Source organism: Culex quinquefasciatus, chromosome 2 (assembly GCF_015732765.1).
Source record: "Culex quinquefasciatus strain JHB chromosome 2, VPISU_Cqui_1.0_pri_paternal, whole genome shotgun sequence".
NCBI lineage: Eukaryota > Metazoa > Arthropoda > Insecta > Diptera > Culicidae > Culex > Culex quinquefasciatus.
In genome coordinates this window covers 117,338,843-117,362,464 of record NC_051862.1, presented here as the reverse complement: position 1 = coordinate 117,362,464, position 23,622 = coordinate 117,338,843, and the positions used below count along the sequence as shown (strand labels likewise).

At 39.6% G+C, this 23,622-nt stretch overlaps 1 protein-coding gene across 1 annotated transcript in view; it reads right to left on the bottom strand.

Moving 5' to 3' along the window:
- LOC6041327 (lachesin) overlaps positions 1–18,173 on the bottom strand; it is a 53,204-nt gene extending 35,031 nt beyond the window's left edge. The window contains exon 1 of the mRNA XM_038255975.1: positions 16,220–18,173. Coding sequence (XP_038111903.1) covers positions 16,220–16,313 — 94 coding nt within the window. The 5' untranslated portion in view covers positions 16,314–18,173. The remainder of the gene's footprint in view (positions 1–16,219) is intronic.
- Between the last annotated feature and the right edge of the window lie 5,449 nt (positions 18,174–23,622).

Below are 23,622 nucleotides of genomic sequence, written 5' to 3'. Positions count from 1 at the left end.
GCACCATACTTTCTTCGGGAAAGTTGTAGAGGACATTCCAGAGCATCCGAATATGAGTCCGGTTTTGATATAGCATGAAACGTGGATTTGATAAATATCAAAATCCAAAAAAATTGTTTTCTCCATACAAATTTATATGGAAAATTGAATCGCTTTGCGCAAAGTGAGGACTAAACCAATCGGCCCCAAACTTTGGGGAGTTGTTTAGGACCCCAGAAGGAACTAAAAAAGTGCTGTGCTCACTAAATTTGGACAACTTTATTTTTTTCCATACTACCATATTACACCCTAATGTCACATACTCCTTACACCGGTAGTTACACAAACTGGAAACGATACATAATATTGAGTAAATTTATTTAAATCTCCGTTTTGTCACCACTGTTTTTGAAATTCAAGTCACGAAATTTTACAAAAAAAGCTCAACCATAACTGTTTTTGCATTTCGTTTTTGCAAATCACATTTTCATCACATTTTTCCGATAAAAATGCATTTTTGCGTTGAAGGGCAAATCATGTAAAAAGACTGGTTTTGATGGTTCTAGACTAACTCAACCCTCCTGAGTCTAAATATCGTGGCACGATATTCGTGGTCAAGATTCACAACTTCCAAATAAGAAATTATATCGACTAGTAAATTTTAACTAATTAAGGGGTTACTGAACTACTAGAATCGTCAAAAGTGATCTGGGAGCGTGCAATCCAAGATGATGTTCAATATCTAGAATTTTTTTTTGTAAATGTCATATGTGTTACATACGTTTAAAGGACCTATTAAAAAAAACTCTTGATAAATATGTTAAAAAATGTTTAAAAATAAAATAATGAGCAATTCTCTACGAAATCGGCCGATTTGTACCATTTTTATTTTTTTATTTGGCTCACTCTTTGTAGGGCCTTCCCTATGAGTCATAGGCTATGACCAAAGAAACTATTTTGTGTCATTGGTTCACCCATACAAGTCTCCATACAAATGGTACGTAAATATTCGAAAATCTGTAACTTTTCAATTATTTTTTTCTGATCATCTTTTGATTATTCGCTCTACAGCATTGCCTTGGCGTTCTCGATTGCGATTCCTACTCGATTCCTACTCGAAACTAGGTGTAAGAAGGTTTGATTGTTGAGGCAATTTCATACCTCTTTTTGCATCTTTGCACCTGGACTGAGCTAACGACCTAACACATCTTGGTTAGACCGGGACCAACATTTGCTTCCCTATCGGACGGAAGGCGTGATCAGACAAATCTCGTCTCGAAAAATGCCACCGGGACCTTCTGGGATCGAACCCAAGCCGACTGGGAGGCAATCACGCTTACCGGAAAAAATTAGCCGATTTTTAAATCAACTATACCAAAATTTAATTTCCTAATATATGTATTTTTTTTAATATTCGAATTTTTTTGATTTCAGGTTTTTGGGGGACCAAAACTCGCAAATTTTGAGCCATAGAGAAGTATGGTCAATAATTCTGCCGCTGAGTTATGAATTTTAGAAAATTTATTTTTAAAACAATCTAAATTTTATATATAACATTAGTTTGGGAATTCGTGGTTTAAGCATTTACAGTCGACTCTCTGGCTGTCGATCTTCTCGATATCAATAATTCTCCATATATCGATGAATTCTTCAGTCCTTTCAATCTGCATACTTCAATAATCTTCATTCCTCGATATTTTCCCTTGCTTGAAGGATCTTTTCCTCGACGGTCCCTTGGATTCTGTTTGTTTTGAAAATCTCTTCCGGTTGTCAATAATTTCTCTTTCTCATGGCTTGCAGAGACATTTTTCTTGGCGAAACGAAGCTTTGAAGGGTGTTTGACATTAGTTTGTTTTTGTTTGATGGACGTTGCCATGATTCTCTCCCATAGCTGGGTATCAAGAAAAAAATATTTTCAATCGAGTCTTCATTTTGCATCGCTCTGTAACTTGATGACTCTCTTCCTCGACGGTCTCTTCGATATTGACAACCAGAGAGTCGACTGTAATTAATGTGTGAAAAACATGCAAGTCAGAAGATTTCCAAGTTTGTTAACAGATCGCATGAAAAACAACGCAAATTTAACCCTACCCACCCATGTGGATCGTTCGGGCCGCGCACTGGACTCACAATCCAAAGGTTTCCGGTTCGAATCTCGCCGTTTGCACTCTTAAGTTATTTGTTAAAATATGGATGTTCAGCGCCGTCACTTCGTGCCATACTTTCATACACTTAAGAGCCCAGGGCGGTGAAGTCCTGTTCAAGGTAATTCAAGAAGTAATATTTCAATAAATTTTGAATTTTTAAAAGTTTGTTAAATATGATTATTGTAACATTGATAAATAGATTTTTTCAGTACTCGAAAAATGTCCATGGAAATTAACTCAAATTGGAAAATGAATTTCCTTTACGGGTTCTGAGGATAATTTTACCCCAAGAACAGTTTGAAAAAGTTTTAATGTTACAGATTTATAGGCGCCTTCAGTAGAACAAATTCTTAGTATTTTTTTTTTAATCATGCTTCAAAATTAGTGTTAATGGCATCTAAAATTGTTATTTTTATGGAAAAAGACAATGTTTAATTATTTTGATCAAACTTTGAAATTATGATTGAACAGCTGATAAATTTTTGTTTAAAGAAACATTCAATTGATTTTTTCAAATGAAACATTTAAAGATTGTTTACTTAGGGTCATTTTGACGATTCAATTCAATTTTCAAACCTGTAGGCGGAATTGGCTGTCAAAAAGTCACTCCAATTTAAAAAAATACAATTTTCAACAAAACTAGTTTTCAGGCGCCATTCAACAAAATCTTATTTAATAAAACGTGCATGGGCATTGTGTAGCCTATCTCAGCACATGTTTTAAAATATAAATCTTGAGACAAGTCTCATAGTTTGAATAATATTACAAACATAAATTGAAATCCTATTTAAGCACTCCGGTTTACGCTAATATTGATTTCAATAGTTTTGTAAAATCTCCACTTTCATGTTTTCAAGTTAAAACCCATTCACCTAAATTCATATTTGTTTCAATGTCCATTATTAAAGCTACCCCGTCTATACTTTCCATCATATCGACACCATTTCCACCACCCCCGATTTCCCCTCGAGGATAATAAATCGCTCAAATTTGGATACCAATCTGTTGAAAATTCACATTCAATAGACGAATTGGCCTTCACGTGTAATTTATCATCACCACCGGAAAATCGATAACCATCAGTTCATCAAGAGTACATGTAACCCGGTCGAGTCGGGTCGGGAATTTGTGAGGGGACAAATCTGGGCGAGAGAAATAAATCTGAAACAAACGCGCGACACCACCCCCTCCACCCACACAGCAAAGTTGGTGGCCACAAGGTGGTGGAACGATTTTTGGACGGGGTTGGAAGGAGGGCAAAGCTCCACTGGGACGATACACCCTCTTTTCCAAATTAGTGCGCGTGGTAAAGAGATGAATGTGCTCTGTTGTAGTGATTTATTACGTTCCATAAATATAATTTCAACTGCTTTTCACTCGCTGAGCTTTTTCTTGCAATGCTCTCTTGCTGGAGCTTTGTTATCGTTCAAATTTTCACGTGTTTTTGTGTGGTAATGGATTTTTCTTCTGCTCGCTCGCATCATTCCAATTGCTCGCCAGAACTCTAGGAAAGCCTGACCAACAAAAGAAAGGATATTTTGGCGAGGAGTGATACAATTTAATCGGCTAGTGAGCAGCAAGCACGAACCAAAACTAAACATTTCCTCCCCTGGCACGATCATCTCGTTCTCGTTTTTTTGTCTGCTAATTTTCTTCGACAAAAGATCACGAAGAAAATGGATTAAGCTTTTTGCTTGGGAATCTGCCACTGTTGCTGTTTTGGAAGAATTTCTTACAATTGTTGAATCGCGTGACGCTGTACATTACAGATGATGAGATATCCACCAATCTACGATGTTTCGCTGGAATGTTTTTCCTTTCCGTCAATGTCAGCTTCCGAGATGGGAAGCAGAACTGTTGTGAGTCTTATTCATACCAGATGTAACTGATTTCAAGTATGCTTTCTTTAAATACAAGCAAGCTTAAGAGACAATGATTTGTCTTATAACTTATTCATTTATTTTTAAATTATCCTAATGCTGTGATTGTTGATTTGATTGTATAATTTTAAATTGTACTGACCTTTATGGTTTGAGATTAAATCAGTGTTCTACAAAGTTGTAGAGCAGACAAATAAAGCAGTTCCATATGAAAATAGCACAAACCAAAAAAGTGCTCCAAATTGGTTCAAAATTAAACTGAAGGTTCCATGGCCCAACAATCTATTTATGTTTGAGTTTTGAGGCTGCTAGGGTGACCTGCGCCATGTTTCGTGGTTAGAAAAATTGATCGATTTTAGCCATCTTTCACTAAACCACATTTTACGAAAATCAAACAGGGGTCAAGCAATTTTTCTAGATTACATGTAATTTGATAAAAAAAAATATTTGAAATGCTTTAAAGGTTACATTTTGCCTTCCCCACTGAGGTAAGGCTATAATCCTGTGTGTGTGCGCGTGTGTGTGTGTGCAACCAACCAAACGGGACCACGTGGTCGCTTCTTACAAATTGAGTTGTTTCCATGTATTTTTAGCTCTCATTCTATACATGCAAATAACTCGCATAGGCATTTGGAAGGTGTTAGCTCTGCCGAGCTTCGGTGACCCATTTCTACGCTGGCTAGCCGAGCGCGAGGTACTTCAGCTTTTGTCGACAAGCCCCGCCCTGAAGAACGTTTGGACCAATCGGATTCAAACGTTATTTAGAACTTCCGAAACCTTGTCAAATGGACAAGGACCCAGCGCGTTTATAGTTGATGGTGGTAACAGTATTCCTCATTCCAGTCATAGCTCACCAAGTCGCGATGGTCTAGTGGTTAGCATTTTTGCTTACCAATCCAAAGGACGGGGGATCGAACCCCGACTCGAGCGACTTTGATTTTTCGTACATGTTTCAGAGTTTCAAGATTTATATTTCCTATACTTTCTCGTTGGGAGCAGATGGGTATCGAACCACTGAGGTAAGGCTATAATCCTGCTCTAAAAATGAACTTTGTATAAACACGTCGTAGACCCACCTTCATGTATACATATCGACTCAGAATCGAAAACTGAACAAATGTCTGTGTTTATGTGTGTGTATGTGTGTGTATGTGTTTGTGTATGTATGTATGTGACCAACAAACTAGCTGATGTTTCTCGGCACTGGCTGAACCGATTTGCATTCGACTTGGTTTAGGGTCCTATAGATCGAGTTTTATACAGATTGAAGTTTCGATAAGTAGTTCAAAAGTTATGTATGAAAATGTGTTTTCACATATAACCGGATCTCACTTAAATGTATGTAAACTATGACCGGGTCCATAATCCGACCCATCGTTGGTTAGGTTATCAAAAGATCTTTCCAACGAGTCCAAAACATTGAATATTTGGCAACCCTGACTCGAGATATGGCCACTGAAGTGATATTTGTGTACTTTTTTATTCCGGATCTTGAAAGTAGATGAAATTTGTGTACTGTTGGAAAAGTGTAACCGTTGGTCACAACCCTTGACGAATTACCTCTTCAACTGCAGTAGTCCCTTCACATTTCACTACACTATACAGTAGTGAGGGGGTTAATTTTACTAGTGTTAGCGAGGCTAAAGCCCACCAATTTCCCAGGGTGGGGATTATGTAAACGTCCAGGTGACATAAGGAAATTGGTGGGAAAATGGACTCGGGAAAATAAACAAGGCGCCGATTTTGGGGAAAAATCGGGCTCTTCCAATCAGGTGTCCGAGTGGACAAGACGTGCTCTTCGGTGTGTTGGTCGTCAATTGCCGCACACAAGGCGGGACCTGGAGGTTCCGCGAGCGCGCGTCCATCTCGGTTTGGTCGGCCTGGGCATCGTAAGTCCAGTATGGCACTTGCACACGTCTAACCGTAACAGGACCACCCCCGTCGTCTGACGCCTCCCCGCGCCATCAACGCCAAGGACGACACCCTCAGGCCGCTGGCCTTAACCGCTAAGGAGGGACCCCTCTCGGCGAGCCCAAATCGGTGGACTCCGGGGCTTGCCGATTCGACAAGGAGGGAAGACACCTGCCCGCAACGAAGCCAGCAACGCCTGCTGGTCGTCCATCCGCATCCGGCACGGAAGCCGAAGACGGCCCGAAGGCCGCAGTACGAAGCTGCGTCCGGCGACGAAGACCGGAGATCGCAGCTGGGGAACAACCGCCATCGCCGAAGCCAGCAAGCCAAGAACCTCCTCCTCCCCAACCGTGGGACGGAACGAAGCCGCAGAGTGGTAGCGAAGAAGCTCCTCTGGCGGCGAACAACCGGCGAGATCCAGCTGAGCTGCATGGTAAGGTTGCCCCTGAACTACCCACACAAAACACCCCCACACCCACACTCACACCATTCCGCAATAAAGTGCTGTTTTTGAAGTTGAAATTCGTAGTGTTTTCTGTTTGTTCACCGTCTCCCTTGAATCACCTAGTAGCTTGCCGACCCTGGGACTACCCGGTCCGAGTCATGCTCTACGCTGTGCGAAGCCAATACTTTCAAAAGAGTGAGGAAGGCTCCAACGACATAGATGGATTAAGTTGTGCACTGTTGGAAAAGAGTGAGGAAGGCTCCAACCACATAGGTGGATTAAGTTAGTTTTTCTCTAAAAATTGAAATTCATAATCTTTGAAAGGTGGCAGTGTGTGGCCGAATGGTTACGCTGTCCGCTTTGTAAGCGGATGATTCTGGGTTCGATTCCCATCTGCTCCAACCTTCCATCGGATGAGGAAGTAAAATGTCGGTCCCGGCCTTGGTTTTTAGGCCGTTAAGTCATTCCAGGTGTAGGAGACGTCTCCATGCCATAAGTACAAACAACACACCAAACCAAGCCTACTCCGGCGGAATCGCTGGCGGCGGTTGGACTCGCAATCCGAAGGTCGTCAGTTCAAACACTGGGGTGGAAGGTTCCTTGGAGTAGAAGAGGTTTGGGTGCTCTCCCCATTCAGGCCTTCGGACTCCTAGGTTCGAGCAGAAACTTGCAATAGAGACCACAAAAGACCCGGTGGTCGTTAATGTGGATGGTTTGATTTTTGATTTTGAATCTTTGAAAATTAATCTTTCTTCAGGTTAGGTCAGTCGAACCGATTTGTTAAACAATTCAAAAGAGAAAAAGAAAAAAATTTATAAAACATCATTAATTTTTGAAAAAAAAAAATTAAAAACCGCCATTCGAGATACATGAATCTAATAAGCGTTCATAATTTCCCAGAACATGAACATTCTGACATTGAAAAGCGGCTCGATTTCTTGGAGGGCGATTCTGATGATGGGATGTTAGCGCGATATGGTTTCTTCGTTGTCTCCTGTGGTAGGTCATAGCTCACGACCAAAGCCAGCCGACCAGCAGGAGGAGAAAATTTTCAATTTTTCAACACCACCAGAAACCTCCAGCTGATGCGGCCCAATTTCGAGTGTTCAGCGCCCAACTTTGCCGTCGTCGTCCTGATGCCAGGACCAGGACTTTGACTCAAAGTGTGCGCCGCAGGCAAACCGGCGAAGAACGGTTCCAGCAGCATCAAGTCTGGCACAGCATGGATGATGTCCTATTGTTTTCTTAGTGGAAATTTATTACCACTTTTCGCCTTTTTCTCGCCGCCCAGCAGTTCTGCCAAGAGTCTACGCCGTCAGTTTGCCTCGAGGTGGAACACGCATATTTCTGCGCTGGAAGCTGTGAGCTCCTCCACCAGCCTGGTATTTCCGCCTTTGTACTCTATCGATATTAATTTTACCTGGGGACTGTTAATGAAATTTTTGCACCGTAAAGTATTTTAAAATGGAAACCATTTCAATGTGCTTTTGGTACACGTGTAGAGGAACCATGGGCCAAACCTCAGAGTGAAAGGATTTCAATGAAAATGTTGCACAGTTTTGTAGTCTCTTATGTGTGAAGAAGACTTATAAAGTTTTTGGGAGCTATAATAGCTTTAAAATATGTAGCAATTATGATTTCAGATCAGACTTGGAGCCAATTCATTAGTCATAATGGATTTTCATGAATTGATGTTTAAATTTTTTGTTCATAATCCTAATGAAAAGTAATCAATTACAGAAATGCAATTATTTAAGTCAATCTACCATCAATTTGCAGCAAAGCTCTTCTGTTTTCAATATAGAATATCAACAGGATTTGTTTAAGTCTCTCCTAAGCTCCCTTGAAATGCAAACATTTGTATGCAGGATATCTCATTGATTCGATATGTGTGTCTATTGAGAACAATCAAATATATAAATTGAATTTCTTTATCAGTATGAGAGGCATGCAGAAGGTATGGTTCTTCACAATCCGGCATCCCGCAAGAACACGAACTATACTTCCATTTAGCTCGTTTTTCAACAACTTGAGATTATTATCATCAAAGCTGGTGGTATAGGTTTCCAAATTACATTTTAGTACTACGATTAGAATGCAAACACACACACACACATAGTCACTCTTGGAAAGAGTTTACGCTTGCATCGTTTAGTGTGGTAGGTAATCGACAGTCTGGAATATTCATGCTCGAGTGTGGTGCCATTCATCCACTTTACATCTTGCTATCTATCAATCTAGATGCAAAAATGTCTGTACGTACACAAATGTACTCCGTGACTGTGCTGGTGGGTGGATGGGTGCAGCAGAAGCTCAGTATAGTAACACCTTCCAACTAGGGAACACATCAGTAGCATGAGAGCATTGCAACGAATAGGGTGTCTTGAAAAGTGTCAATATAAAAGCAAAGGCTTGATTTTCATCTAATTCTGAAAAAAAAAAAATATCACGACATCATTTCTGGTTTTAAAGAATGATATTCTGTTGTGCCAAGCTATTCATTTGCTTTACTGCATAACCTCTAGGGTGGCTCGATATTCAAAACAGCCATTTTCTGGTCACAATCAGGCCTCAAAACAACCCCCTAAAATTGGGGTGCGATCTGAGCATGCTTTCCACAAAGCATTTCAACTTTGTTTGGGAATCGTATGGAAAACCCTACATTTTTATTATTGTTTGCGAATTGAAAAATTAATACAACAGCGTCAAATTGAGAAATGTTGCTAAAACTTTTCCGAAGAAAAAAAAATATATCTTGTTCCTGACAAAATATACGGGGAACTCAAAACTGATCTAAAATATAAAAATATTGTTTAAAAATAAATTTAAAAAGCAGTTGCCCCGACCCCTCTTTGATTTCCGTGTAACTTTGCTATAAGGGGTAATTTTGATCTTTGACCACGAATCTGAGGGGCAAAAAATTAAAAAAAATGAAAATTTAAAATGGCAAGCCATATAAAATGCATTATACACCTGTCCAGTTGTGTTGCAATCATGAGTTTCCAAATTATGCAAGTATTGATGGCATTTTTTTCGAGAAGCTACACAAGTTTAAATACCAAAATTTCGTAATTAAAAACGCAACTTTTGGTACCCAAACATTTATAAGTTATTGCTAAAACTTTAAAGTTATCACAGTTTTAGTTAAAAAAAAAGGTATTTTTTCCGGTTTTCGTCATTTTCTCGATCTGACCCGCGGCGTGCCAAAAGTCCCAGTATTTATTTTCAAAAAATCATATCTCGTAATCATGTTGATGAACACCTATCATTTTTGAGTGTGTTACGTAAAATCCGATAAAAATATTTTTAGACATTGGCTCATTGGTCCAGACACCCTCAAAATGGCAGTTTAAAGTTTCATTCGATCTTTTCATATGTTAGGCTTGATTTTTGGATCTTTAGACTATTTTTCGTAGAAAGACCAACTTATCTCCTTTCATTTGCGTTCAAAACAACTAAAATTGATTGACTTTTCTAAAGCAGTGTCGGGCCGGGTAAAAGATTAGAAAAAAAATCATTAAATGTCTTTATTAGGTTGTTTCAAGTACACAAATTTAAAATACTCTAATATCCCGGGCAGACGGTAATAACTAAATTAATAATATTTCAATAACAAATCCTGTCAAAATAACAAAAAGTGTTATTATATTATGCTGAACTTCAACTTCAAGAAGAAAAAATAATAAAAGTTTCTGATAAAATAACAAGATTTGGTATTGAAGTGATATTATACTGAAAATGTTTAATAAAACGCTAATAAGAGGAAATGTTTTACATTTCAAAAACTCTCCTAATAACAAGATTTGTTATTCGTTTGGTATCCTGTCTTAGAAATAAAATTACCATTAATCGCACAAATGGAAAAGTTTTTAAGTGTACATAAAAAAATCTGTTTTTTTTTTTCTTTTGTTAAATATGTTTAGATCTTTAATATACTTTTGTCCAATTTCGTCGGGGTCATTATTTTGACCATGAAATGGGGTCCTTAAGCTAAAGTTATTCTAAAAGTTGAAAATTTGAAAGTTGATTTTTTGTTATTATTTGATATACTGCCGCTCCAATCTAGTCCGTCCCATATGTAAAAATTGAGTGCTGAGATATCGCCGTGAGAAGCTCAAAAAATGTTTCACCTTTTTTTACATTTCTAATCACCAATTTTTACAAACTTTTTTCTACAATTATTTCAATATTGTTTCAAAAAGTACCTCTATCCAAAAATTTACTCAAAAAAGTTAAAATTTATTGGTTAATTTGGTAAATTTTCGTGCTGGGACTGACCTGACTTTATTTATCCATAAATAAAGGCAAGTCTGTCAGGTTATCAAGGTAGGCATGTACATTTACAACAGAAATTTGCCTGTCATTTGTTGGTTTGTTTTGGAAATTTTCAAAATTGTTTTTATCAATGATCGAAAATTTTGTTTGTTTCAGGTTAATTTAATTTGGCGGATGATTCTATTAAATTTACCAACTACGAGTATTTAACCAGCAATGTTGTATTATTTTTATTTCTTTTGCTGCAGAACAGATATTCACATTTGATTGCATGTATCAACATCCGGACCCTTAAATTGAGTAATCCAGAATCTTTTAATGGAAGGGGATCCTAAATCTAAAACCAGACCATGGCTATTCTTACAAGAAGGAATAGTACTGATTTTAATGAAAATTAGCTCAATGGTAGGTTGTTTATTTTTTTACCGTGATTATCCAATGCATGAGGAAAAAAATGCAGAATATGGTTTCGAATATTACGCTTCCAAATTTAAAATATACCGTCAATTTGAACAATTTTATGTGTTTTTAAGTTCTGCGTTCTTGTGGGTCTCGTGGCGCAGGGGTAGCGGCTTCGGCTGCCGATCCCGATGATGCTATGAGACGCGGGTTCGATTCCCGCCTTATCCACTGAGCTTCTATCGGATGGTGAAGTAAAACGTCGGTCCCGGTTTCTCCTGTCTCGTCAGAGGCGCTGGAGCAGAAATCCCACGTTAGAGGAAGGCCATGCCCCGGGGGGCGTAGTGCCAATAGTTTCGTTTTAAGTTCTGCGAGTACTTAGGTACATAGTCTGTGTAAATATAGAAATTACACATTTTTTCTATTGATTTGTGAGACATTTCAATACAAGGAACTGACTTGCCTTTATTTTGCATATGGGACAGCACCAAAGTGATTTTTATTTTGGAATGTTTAGAACAAACATACATTTTTTATTAAATAGGGTTAAAGTAGATGTTCAAACAAGACAACTACTGGATTTATCTCAAAATCGACAAAAATACATATGGGACGGACTTGCTTTGAGCGGCAGTATACCCCCTAAAGGACTTTGCTAAAATTGGCTAGAACTATGGGATAATTTTGACCATTTTCGTCGAGGTCATTATTTTGGCTGTGAAATGGGGTCCTTTAGCTAAAATTATTCAAAAACGTTAAAATTTTGAAAGTTGATTTTTTTTTTAAATTATTTGATATACCCCCTAAGGGACTTTGTTTAAAATGGCTAATACTATGGGATAATTTTGACCAATTTCGTCAGGGTCATTTATTTTACAATGAAATGGGGTCCTTAAGCTAAAATTATTCTTAAAAGTTGAAAATTGAAAGTTGATTTTTTGTTTTTATTTGATATACCCCCTAAAGGACTTTGCTAAAATTGGCTAGAACTATGGGATAATTTTGACATTTTCGTCGGGGTCATTATTTTAGTCATGAAATGAGGTCCTTAAGCTAAAATTGTTCTAAAAAGTTGAAATTTTGAAAGTTGATTTTTTTAATTATTTGATATACCCCCTAAGGGACTTCACTAAAATTGGTTAGAACTATGGAATAATTTTGACCAATTTAATCGTGGTCATTTATTTAACCATGAATTAACTTTTGAAAGTTGTTTTTTTTTAAGTTTGTTATATTCTCTAAGGGAAGTGATTTACTTATTGAGAATGTTTGAAATGTGAATAATAAAAACTGTTATTATTTTCACAGAGCGAGGAAGTCGGAGCTGACGTTGAAGTTCGAGCTGGAGAGAGACCTCGGAGACGGCATCGGATTAAGCTAATTTTCAGCAACTTTCACTTGGAGTCGGATTCGGAGTTGTCTCCAAAGTATGGATTCAAAGTCGCTTGAAGGATCCCGACTCTGCAGCTCTGACTAGTCCAGAAGAGTTATGGCAACTGCAGGTTTATTTGCAAGTGGGTCTCGTGGCGCAGGGGTAGCGGCTTCGGCTGCCGATCCCGATGATGCTATGAGACGCGGGTTCGATTCCCGCCTTATCCACTGAGCTTCTATCGGATGGTGAAGTAAAACGTCGGTCCCGGTTTCTCCTGTCTCGTCAGAGGCGCTGGAGCAGAAATCCCACGTTAGAGGAAGGCCATGCCCCGGGGGGCGTAGTGCCAATAGTTTCGTTTAGGTTTATTTGCAAATGACAAATAAACCAAAACAATAACTTTTTTTGTTATGGAGACATACAAGTTCAATAACAATTTTTGTTATTATGGTGCTCCACCTCTCCGCGCAAAATAACAAATCTTGTTATTCCTTCATGATTCCTTCTTTGTTATTGGTTTGTTATTGCAATAACAACATAATAACAGTTTAAGTTATCCTTCGAACAAATCTTTGTTGTTGATTTTTGTTATTTTAACAACTAATCCGATCATCCCAATAACATATTTCGATCTTCTCACAATATCAAAAACTGACCTTCTCAAGTTCTTACCGTCTGCTCGGGGTTGCAAATAAGATTCAAATATCTTGATTTTAGAAAAGAAAAACAAAGATTATTTTCAAAGATGTATTTTTTTGAATTATTTTTATTTTGCTTTAATTAAAATTGTATTGTAATTATACCCTGTATCATTAACTAAAAAACATTCCAATTTGGATGCTGCATTTTTTTTTAAATTTAAAATCAACAAGACATAATCAAATTTATTGAAACGAAACGAAATTTTTTTTTGCGGTGTTGTGCACCTTTATTCTAATATTTTACGAAACATTTCAAACTGTTTTGAAAGACAGGAAATAAAAAAATAGTAAAATATTTATATCTGATAAGGGTGGGACCCGTGGTGTACGGGTAAGCGTGGTTGCCTCTCACCCAGTCGGCCTGGGTTCGATCCCAGACGGTCCCGGTGGCATTTTTCGAGACGAGATTTGTCTGATCACGCCTTTCGTCGGATGGGAAAGTAAATATTGGACCCAGTCTAACATAGAGGGTTAGGTCGTTAGCTCGATCCAGGTGTAGCAGTCGTCTCTCTGGGTCCTGCCGCGGTGGAGTCGCTGGTAGGCAGTTGGACTAACAATCCAATAGTCGTAAAATCGAATCCCGGGGTGGATGGAAGCTTAGGTGTAAAAAGAGGTTTGCAATTGTCTCAACCATCAAGCCTTCGGTCACCTAGTTTCGAGTAAGAAACTCACAATCGAGAACGCCCAGGCAATGCTGTAGAGCGAATAATTTGATTTGATTTGATCTTTTAATGCGTCAATCTACAAATTTCGTAGAATTATTGTATTTAAAAAAATACACATTGCTAATTGATTTTTTGACTCATTATGAAACATTTTTTAATATAAAAAAAAATCAGTGTTATCCATTTTCAATATGATTAGTGTACTTTTTAAAGCTTTTTTTAGAATTGAAAAGTTGTTCTAAAAAATCCATTATTTTTGCTCACTCATTTATGAAAAATCTATTTCAATCAAAATCCTTCAAAAAAAGTTACAATTCAATTCGAAGTAAATACAGCCAAAACTTGAAGAAATTTTGAAATTTAGTGATTCTTTGCAATCTTTTTGCAAATTTGTCATGTTGGATAATAATCGATTCGGAATATATCAATATAGAAATGAATAGAATTCAATTCAAACATAAAGAATGATTAAATTTGAAATAAAATCATTTGGGCAATTCTCTACCAACTCACACGAAATCGGGAAAAGTTGCCCCGACCCCTCTTCGATTTGCGTGAAACTTTTCAAAAAAAGTTTTGAAAAAGTTACTTTTTGCGTTTTTCTTTGTTCCGTCGTCCGTGTCTGTTGCGGGTGACCATGAACGGCCATGATCGATTACGCCCAACTTTTTCAAAACTTTTTTTTCGTAAAATCGCGATAACTCGTGATGTTTATAAGCAAACCCCTTATGTCTATATATTTTTTTTTTTAATTGTCTGCTCTACAACTTTGTAGAACATTGTTACACTCTAAAAAATAACCCTGCAAAGTTAGAAAAAACACGAAATTTTAAAATGAAAAATTTTGTTCTAAATGAAAAAATGACCCTTCTGGGCCAATGGAGATTCCAAGAGTACATTAAATTTCCCATAAAAATTACATGTATGTATGTATGTATGATCCCCATACCCGCAGGCAACTTGGTCCTGGAACACATGTGAGCGCTAGGTGAACAATTCGATCATCTTTTACTCCGTAATCTGTACACCCACGTGCATAAGTTTTTTTGCACGAATTTTAATGCTACAAATACCGGCGCATAGAATAAAATGATTTCCCTCTTCCCGCCCCAAGCGCCGGAAATTTGTAGCGGGTGTAGGGACACTTTGCATAGACGCCCTTGCTCCCATCACGTCACTGAGGGTATGGAGCGACGAGAAATTAATAAGCATGCCCCCCTAGTCGAACCTTCATTAGAGAAGCAGGCAATCCACAACTCACAGCGAACGCCCAAAGGAACACCCTACCGCGTATATAGTAAATTTCCCATAAAAATGACATGTTCCAAAATTTTTACAGTCGAGTAACGGAAAATGGGAGAATTTTAAAAACTTTTTTAGTGTTTTTTTTCGATGAAAAAAACGTTTTTTCGGAATTCTGTGTACGCCATCAAAAAGGGCGTCTAATTTTACATAAAAGTCCCTTTGACACCAAATTTCTATCTCATCATAGTTTCAGGCTGCAAATTATTGAAAAACACCTCTTTTTCCGCATGTTCAAAAATGGAAGTGGTCGAACCGCCCCTCCGTCACGAGATATCAAAAAACGGACCTAGAATTCGTGATCAGGGACAAAAGTTACCCCTTAGGACAAAGTTTCACGTAAATCGAAGAGGGGTCGGGGCAACTGCTGTGTGAGTTTGCGGAGAATTACCCATTTCGAAAAATACAAAGGCAAAACTTATACAATTAGCAACATTTTATTTTAAAAGCAAAATAAAAATGTTATAATAATAAATATGATTGGAATTTTTGTCATCCTTCTGCTCTTGGTCATAGTCATGGTCAAATAAGTATGCAGTAATTTTGTTGACTATGTTGTAAAAAAAGGATGGTCGATGAAAAAAAATAGACAAAAACAAGCTCAAAAAAAAAATGACAACCAAAATAAACAAGCAAAACAGGTAAATTATGTCAACAAGAAACGCATATAAAAAAACTCAAGAATAAAAAAAACTTAAAACATAAACAGAAAATTAAACAACCCTACTTCTAGTGGCTTTAAATGATCTTAAAAAAATCAGAAAGTTAAAGTTTAACATCAGTACGCAACGCATTTAAAATCAAATCCAGCAAAAAAAATGAACCGCTCAGACATTTATTCATACCTCAATTCTGAGCTGATGGATGTACGTAAAGGCGAGGAAAAGTTGAGAATCCATATTTAAAAAAGTTTTTTTCATCAGTAATGGAGGCAACATTTTTTTTTTTGTTTTTTTTTTCTCACATTTTGAGAAAATATCTGAACATAAAGCTGAAATAATTCTAACCAATTTCGTTAAAATCATCTTAACTGATTTGCTAAACTGTGCTCTAAAACATCATGCAATTATAAGACACCCTATCTGTTTCCGCCCCCAAGATTCCACCCCCTTTGCCAACAGAGTACCGAGTTAACTCTTTTCTTACCTTCCTCGCTGTGCGTGCTCGTGATGAGAAATCCATTTAAAATCAGCAAAACACTCGCAACCAGCAGCATTGCATTCGATTTTAATGCTTTCATGCTAACACTTCTTGCTGCCACTTGCACTTCCTTCACCGTGCAACAGAACAGTTCTTGTGTGGTAGAATTTCTTTCCTTGATTTGCTTGCCGGGTGGTGGCGGAGGTTGTGTGCAAACGGCAAGTGCCTTCTTCCTAACTACTGCTGCAAGCGCTCCTAAGCGTTGCTGTTGAGTACGTACTTGTGGGCTCAAGTCTCGTGTGAGGAGTTGTACTCCAAATGGTGAGGTGCACACACACACACACACACACGTTTAAGGGGGAGCCTTTTGCGCTTTCGGTTCAGTTCCTTAAGTTTCGTGTGTGCCGGTATGCTGATGCGAGAGGAGGGAGGGAGTCGTACGGCTCTCGGAGGCTCTAATGACGGCGATGATGGTATTGCTGGTGCTGATGGTCGTAGTCGTGCCCCAGCCAAGGATAAGCGCCACCACCTTTACCCATATCGTGGGAAACGTCGGTGGTGCCGGTTTTCGGATTTTCCGACACCGAGCCAAAATCCAAGACCGGAGTTAAAAACAGAGAATCAGTGCCAGGGGCGGGTAGTTGGGAATACCGCGCGACGACGAGAGTGCAGGAAAAATAAAACACTTTGAATTTTCTCACTTCACTTTATCCTTGCATAATAAATATTTTCCTCTCTCGCACACACTTACACACAGTCACTTTAAGGGAAGGCGGGGCTGGGGCACTGAGTTGGGCGGCGGTTACGGTTGGCGGGGCGCTTCCGGCTCCCTAGGACCAGGAGCGGGAACGAGGAGCGGTTTCTTTCCGTTTTATTCGCAGCTTTCGCTTGTTCTGCCGGTTTTTACACTTTTGGTTTTCTTTGTTTGAAATGTTTTTATTGCCGATTGTCACGAAATTGTACTTTCCACAGAAATTTATTACATTATTACCCTCTTGGTTTGGATCTCTTCCACAATCACTGTGGGGCGGTTGCCACAACAAGTAGGTGGACCCCTCGTTCCACGCACACGGATCGTAAGTCCGAATAAGTCCTTGCGACGACGACGACGACAACGGCGGGCACGGCGAAAGGTTGATACTCATTCATCCACTTAGCAAATTCGTCATCCCTAATATATAGGTGCCGCGACGCCGTCGACGACGACGACGACGACCTTTGAAATGCGTTCTGGCTCCGACCCCTCCCGGCGAGGCTTTTAGCTTGATAGCAGTCGTCTGTCGTCACCGTCGTCGACCCTTAATTCATTATTTAGATTCGGCTGTAATTAATTCCTTCCTGCACGATTTTCACTAGGAATTTATGAAAATTACCGTAATCGCACACTGAAATCAATTTTCCCCGATAACTCTCGGCGTCAATTTATTTTTCTCGGCTCACTCACTTTGGTTCTGTTGTTGGTTTTTCTCCAAACGACCCCTTATCTCGGGGACCACCACATTCCGGTCAAAGTTACGGGGCTACCTTGCGGAGGCCCAATACGCTAGCACCACTCTCGTTACTCCAAACTATTTTGAATACTATTTGCCTCCACATCGCAGGCTCGCCACGTTGTTATCTGGGTGACGACTCCTAGCGGTGCATATCGATGGGAACGGCTCTAATGGAACGCCAGCTGGTAAAATAAACAAACATAGCCTCATACTGTCCTTGTCCCCGTCACAATACTATTCGCGGCGCTCATTCTTTTTTATGACCCCACAACACACTACACAAACGTGGGCGCCAGCAATGGCCCCGAACAAAAACAAAAAAACACGAAAGAGTTAGTCCACGTAGATAGTAAATTCCTTCCGATCCGGATCACATCAGAGGCAGCAAAAACCGCACACGTTCTAGAACCGGAACCTGCTGGAAATCCAACACCGAGATCCAACCGAACGAAGGCTTGCGAAGGGACTAAGCGAAAGCGGGCTAATGCAATCACTTTTGTAACGACACCGCGATTAAGCACATGATTCCGAGCGAACGAACCGGAATCCGAACGGTTTCAGGGGAAGTACCGGTCTCGGAGTTCATTTTCAAATCGGGGAAGTTGGCTACCGGTGAACATGCGCACTCCCGAAAGGATGTCGACTCTGGGAGTTCATTCGCAGGACGTCCACGGTTGAAATCTATGTCGACCGATGTCGTGTGTGCCGGATCAAAACAAAAACGAGGACAAAGTGCATTTGTGGGGCACAAGCTTTGGTACATAACCGGACAAGAATACATTCGATGTGCAAAACAGAGTATTCATATGTGGGTTTTGAGAATCGTGAGAAATTTGCAATATGCGAATGGAGCTTGTCTGCGCTAAAAGTGTTTAGTTTACCATCAGGAAATCTTCCTTGGTAATCGAAAAGATAAATGTACAATTTTGAACAATTTGTTGAAATTGATTGCCAATTTAGATATTCGGCGGTTCATTGTTCTACTCAAAATCTAAAAAACAAAGTTGAAAATAATAGTTTTTATATTCAGTCGAATGACTTGTTTTTCAAAGTAATTGGTTATCCCGAGTGAGAAAATATTCAATGATTCTAGCAAATTATTGGTGGGTACATCAAACAAATTTAAATTCAGCTTTAACATTTTTAGGTTTCAAGTCATTTTAGCGCAAAATTAATTATATTGTCAAAATTGGTCAACATTTTTCCATAGTTTTAGAAGAATTTGATAAAACACTTTGGGAGCGTTCTTTCATTACGTAACGCAGTTAGAGGGGAGGGGGAGTGGGGGTTCGGAGGTTATATGTTACGCCCCATACAAAAATTTTTAAATTTTTAAAAAACCTTCGGACTCCTAGTTTCGAGAAGGAACTTTTAATAGAGTTCAGAAAATCATGTAAAGTAACTAGTTAAATACACTTTTTTTTTGCAATCCTGAAAAACACCCATTCAATTTGATTTTTTTCAGCGAATGGTTTGTTTCTTCACTTGAATCGGCTTTGCTGTCAAGATAAGTGTTAAATTCCTTAACAATGCCGAAACATATTACGTTTTGCAATTCCGTCGTAAAATTACTTCACGGCGTGTTTTCTGGGTAACTTTCAAAAGAATAAATTTGTTAATGCAAAAAAAAGTGTACAATGAAATTTCACAAAAAAAAACTAAAACATATATATACTAGGGTGGGTCATTTTTTTTCGAAAGTGATCGAATCCGACTGAAATAAGGGCCATCTTGTAGAGGTACCCATAGGGACTCTCATACCAAATTTGAGCTCATTTGGTTGAAAACTGGCTTGTCGCTCGGGGGTTAAAGTTGTAACCAGTGGGTGTGTTGTGAGAGAATTCCGGTGACACAGAGGCAGGGGAGTGCGTGTGTTCGTGGATAGTGAAACGAGTCGGTTTATGTCTCCCGTGTACGGACGCAGCCATTTCCGTACTAAAGCGCCTATAACGAGGAGCAGTTTTGCTAGCCACCACCAGAGGGCCGAGGATCAACGAATGGGCGGCCATTGGGGGTGGCGAAACTGATGATGATGATGGGCGGGTTTTCCAGGATTCGCCGGATTAGAGGTTCGCGGGATGGGGCCCGGATTTTCATCGGCCATTTGCCCGGTGTATTGAAGTGCGACAAGTCGCGAAAGCCGTCGTACTACAGCTCGACGGAGTGTTGTGAAGTGCCAGTGCCAGGAAGCGGTCAAAGAACTTCACGGAGGACAGAGGAGACTGGGAGAAGCGAGAACTCCAGGAACTCCAGGTAATTCCCCGCGAACGCTCCAACAACCCTGATCTGTGCCGCGAGTGACCAGACTAGATAGGACCGCCATTACAATCCCCCCCCCCCCCCCCCCCTCATCTCATCCACAGAACCCCTTAGTCTAGGACTAAAGTTCGCGTAGCTTCGCTACGGAACATCCCCCGGTTCGGTCGTGGTTCCACCCAACATCCGTGACCGTGAGCGTCACCGTCTACCGTCATCAATTGCGGTATCGACGAGCAGCGTTTAGCCGACATCGCTAGATCGTCTGCGTCCTCCATTTTGGAACCCCCCGAACCGCAAGCCACCCAGAGAACCACCTGGTTCCGAAAGAAGACCTGTCCCACGACTCAAACCCAGCGCCGGAAACCGGGCAATTCCCACAGAACTTCGGTGACGTGGAAGCTCGAGTCCGTCACTATACTCGAGGGCGCGAGGGACAGGCACACGAAGGGGACAGCGAAGTCTGCAGCAGCAACCACAACGACACCGGGACGCCGGTGAGTTCAACGTCCACCCCCAGGCCAGCGAGCAGCAGAACGAGACGGCCGGAGGTCAGTTCCGGAGATCCGGAAGCAGAGCAGCGGCAGGCGTAGCTGAGGGGCCCCACATCAGCAGAAGATCCACCCACGGTATCCGGGAAGAAGCAGGTCGAGGTAGGAGGTAGCCTGTAAGGAAGTGGGATAGTGGGAAAGGATAGGAGGTCAGGTAGAAGAGGAAGCCGGTGTAATAAAGTGACGTCAGAGGATAAACCGAGGAGTTTATCTTGAAGCGACACATTGTGTTTTCCTGCCTCGTGAGCATGAGCGCATGCCGACCCTTGAGAGAAATTGGGAGTCATTCGTGTGATATTTTCCTATTTATTTATATTAAACTAAACACTATTTATCATTAACACGGGAGCGGAGCTCCATCTTTATTGTTCGGCTTCATCTACCAGACTCTTCTGATCCACGCTAGCTTCACTCTCACACATACACAGCTCTACACGTTTATCGCTAACTGTCTAACTTAGGTTAATGTTCAGGATGCCACATCCTCCCCTTGCCAAATTGAATGTTATAATAAGTAAACTAACAAAACAATAAAGTTAATTTTAAACTATAATCCTTTCTGCCACTTCTCGTCTCATGTTTTGCAACGCCTGGTAAAGTGTCCGTCCCGTAAAGCGAAGGCTATCGGCTTAGGCTGCCGATATCAACTATGCAAGAGATGCGGATCCATTTCCCCTTATGCGTAATTATTGATCGTCCAACTATCCTGGTTTCCTCCGAGTCAACTAAAGTAACAAAAAAAAAAAGAAAAAAAAATCAGCAGTATACCAAGCTAAAAACTAACAAACCATCCCCTTTAACGTCCCCCAGGTTTTTTTTTTTGGTCTCTATTGCAAGTTTCTGCTCGAACCAAAGAGTCTAAAAGCTTGAATGGGGTAAGCACCCAAACCTCTTTCTACTCCAAGGAATCTTCCACACAAGAGTTCGACTTGACGACCTTTGGATTGCGAGTCCAACCGCACCCAGCGATTCCACTGGAACAGGCTTGGTTTGGTGTGTTGTTTGCCTTTGTAGCAGGAAGACGACTACCATATCAGGAATGACTTAACAGCCTAACAACTACCATGGCCGGGACCAACGTTTTACTTCCCCATCTGATGGATGGTTGGAGCAGATGGGAATCGAAACCCACTACCATCCACTTATAAAGCGGACAGCGTAACCATTTCACCACGCCTGCCGGTATACTAAGCTCTGAAACGTAAAATATAATGTGAAAACCACGTTTATCGTGTATGTAAAATCATAAACCTCTTTTCAACATATTTAATCGTATTATAACATCAATTTAAATGAAAACTCTCTAAGGATTCCTCTTCCAACTAAAATTCATATTTTCATAGGCAGACGCGAGCCATGTTATTAAAATATAAGCTTCAATGAACATCCTTCTTAAAAATGTTTGAGCTGTGATATTATACAACTCCTTTCATCTATCTTTACTCCTTCTATTTTCTAATTCGGAGGCTGCTTTTTCCTGTGATCAAACTACTAGATGTATTAGATGCCTACTAAATCATTCCTTAACTTTGAGTTTATTAACTGTTGAGAATTAGTCTATATATCAACTAAGGAAAGTAACTGTACACAAACAATACTGAAACAATGCAATAAATTGAATGAAAGTTGCTTAGAAATATAATGTTTCACGCCATTTTACCGATCCACATCTCTCATTTCTTTAATAAACATAACATTAATCTGTCGTTGCCATAAGGCTTGCATTACATTATTCAATAGCATTGTTAAATAAAACGAATTTCAGAACATTACTATCTTCCAAGTGGTCAGTTACATATGTTTTAGAAGTCGGTCCTATTTCCATCCACTACTTTAACAAATTATATTACAAATCTTTGGCATAACCTTGATTGATTTTCGCCTATTGAGCCTTTATCACACTGTTACAGATGGAACCATTTTGATATAAATCACTGGAATCTTCCTATATATTTATGAGATTGATTAGAGAGCATTCTGTGATGACAATGCTTTTTCTGAGAGAGTGATTCAAGGCTTTACCTTCAACAAAAATGAGTTTCATACTGTCGTGGTAGCCTTACTAGAGTTAAAATTTAACAATTCATACTTCTATTCATACCGCGGTTGCCTTTTTGTATTTCTTTTCATATACATAAGATTCCTCGATTCAGAGATAAACATACTTTGCAATGTTGACTGACGTACGTATGATATGTTATTTATTTACAATTTGATTGATAACAATTTCGAACTTCGTGTCTTATACATTCTCTTCTCATATATTTTTGTATATGTGTGTTTAACTGTAGTTATAGATTATATTTGTTCTTTATTTTTATTAAGTCGTCAAACATACGTAGATAAATCCCAGCTTTACCTCTTAATACAATGGAACATTGTTTGGATAATATCTTTGATTGTACAACTTTTTTTATAGTGGAACTGTTCATTGTGAAATCCATTGTGTAGCTTAATTTGTTATGAGGTTTCATCATTCTTTTCGGTGAGTTCTGTGCAGGCAATGGTGCCCCATCCTTCCTGTAGATTATTTTTGCGATACATTTTCGACTTTTTTTTTATATTAACTCATTATATTGAAACGCGATCCTAAGTTTTTTCAACAACTTTCTTTGGAGTTCTTCTGTTGTATTTTTTTTCTCCATGTTAGCATCTATTCTTTTGTACAGTTTTGTCCTCTACTGTGTAATCCTCCCCATTAAAATAACTCAACTTGACTCTTTCGGTAGCTGCAGCTAGTCTCGGGGCAAACCCGACTCAACCTTCAGTTTTGCTGCAGTTGACCTTGGGCTAAACCTGACTCAACTTTTCAGGAACTCTTTTGTTGCAGTTGGCCTTGGGCTAAACCCGACTCAACCTTCTGGAACTTTTTTTGCTGCAGTTGGCCTTGGGCTAAACCCGACTCAACTTCTTCGGACGATTGGCCTTGGGCTAAACCCGACTCAATCTTTAGCAGCAGTTGGCCTTGGGCTAAACCCGACTCAACTTTTCAGGAACTCTTTTGTTGCAGTTGGCCTTGGGCTAAACCCGACTCAACTTTTCCGGACGATTGGCCTTGGGCTAAACCCGACTCAATCTCTTGCAGCAGTTGGCCTTGGGCTAAACCCGA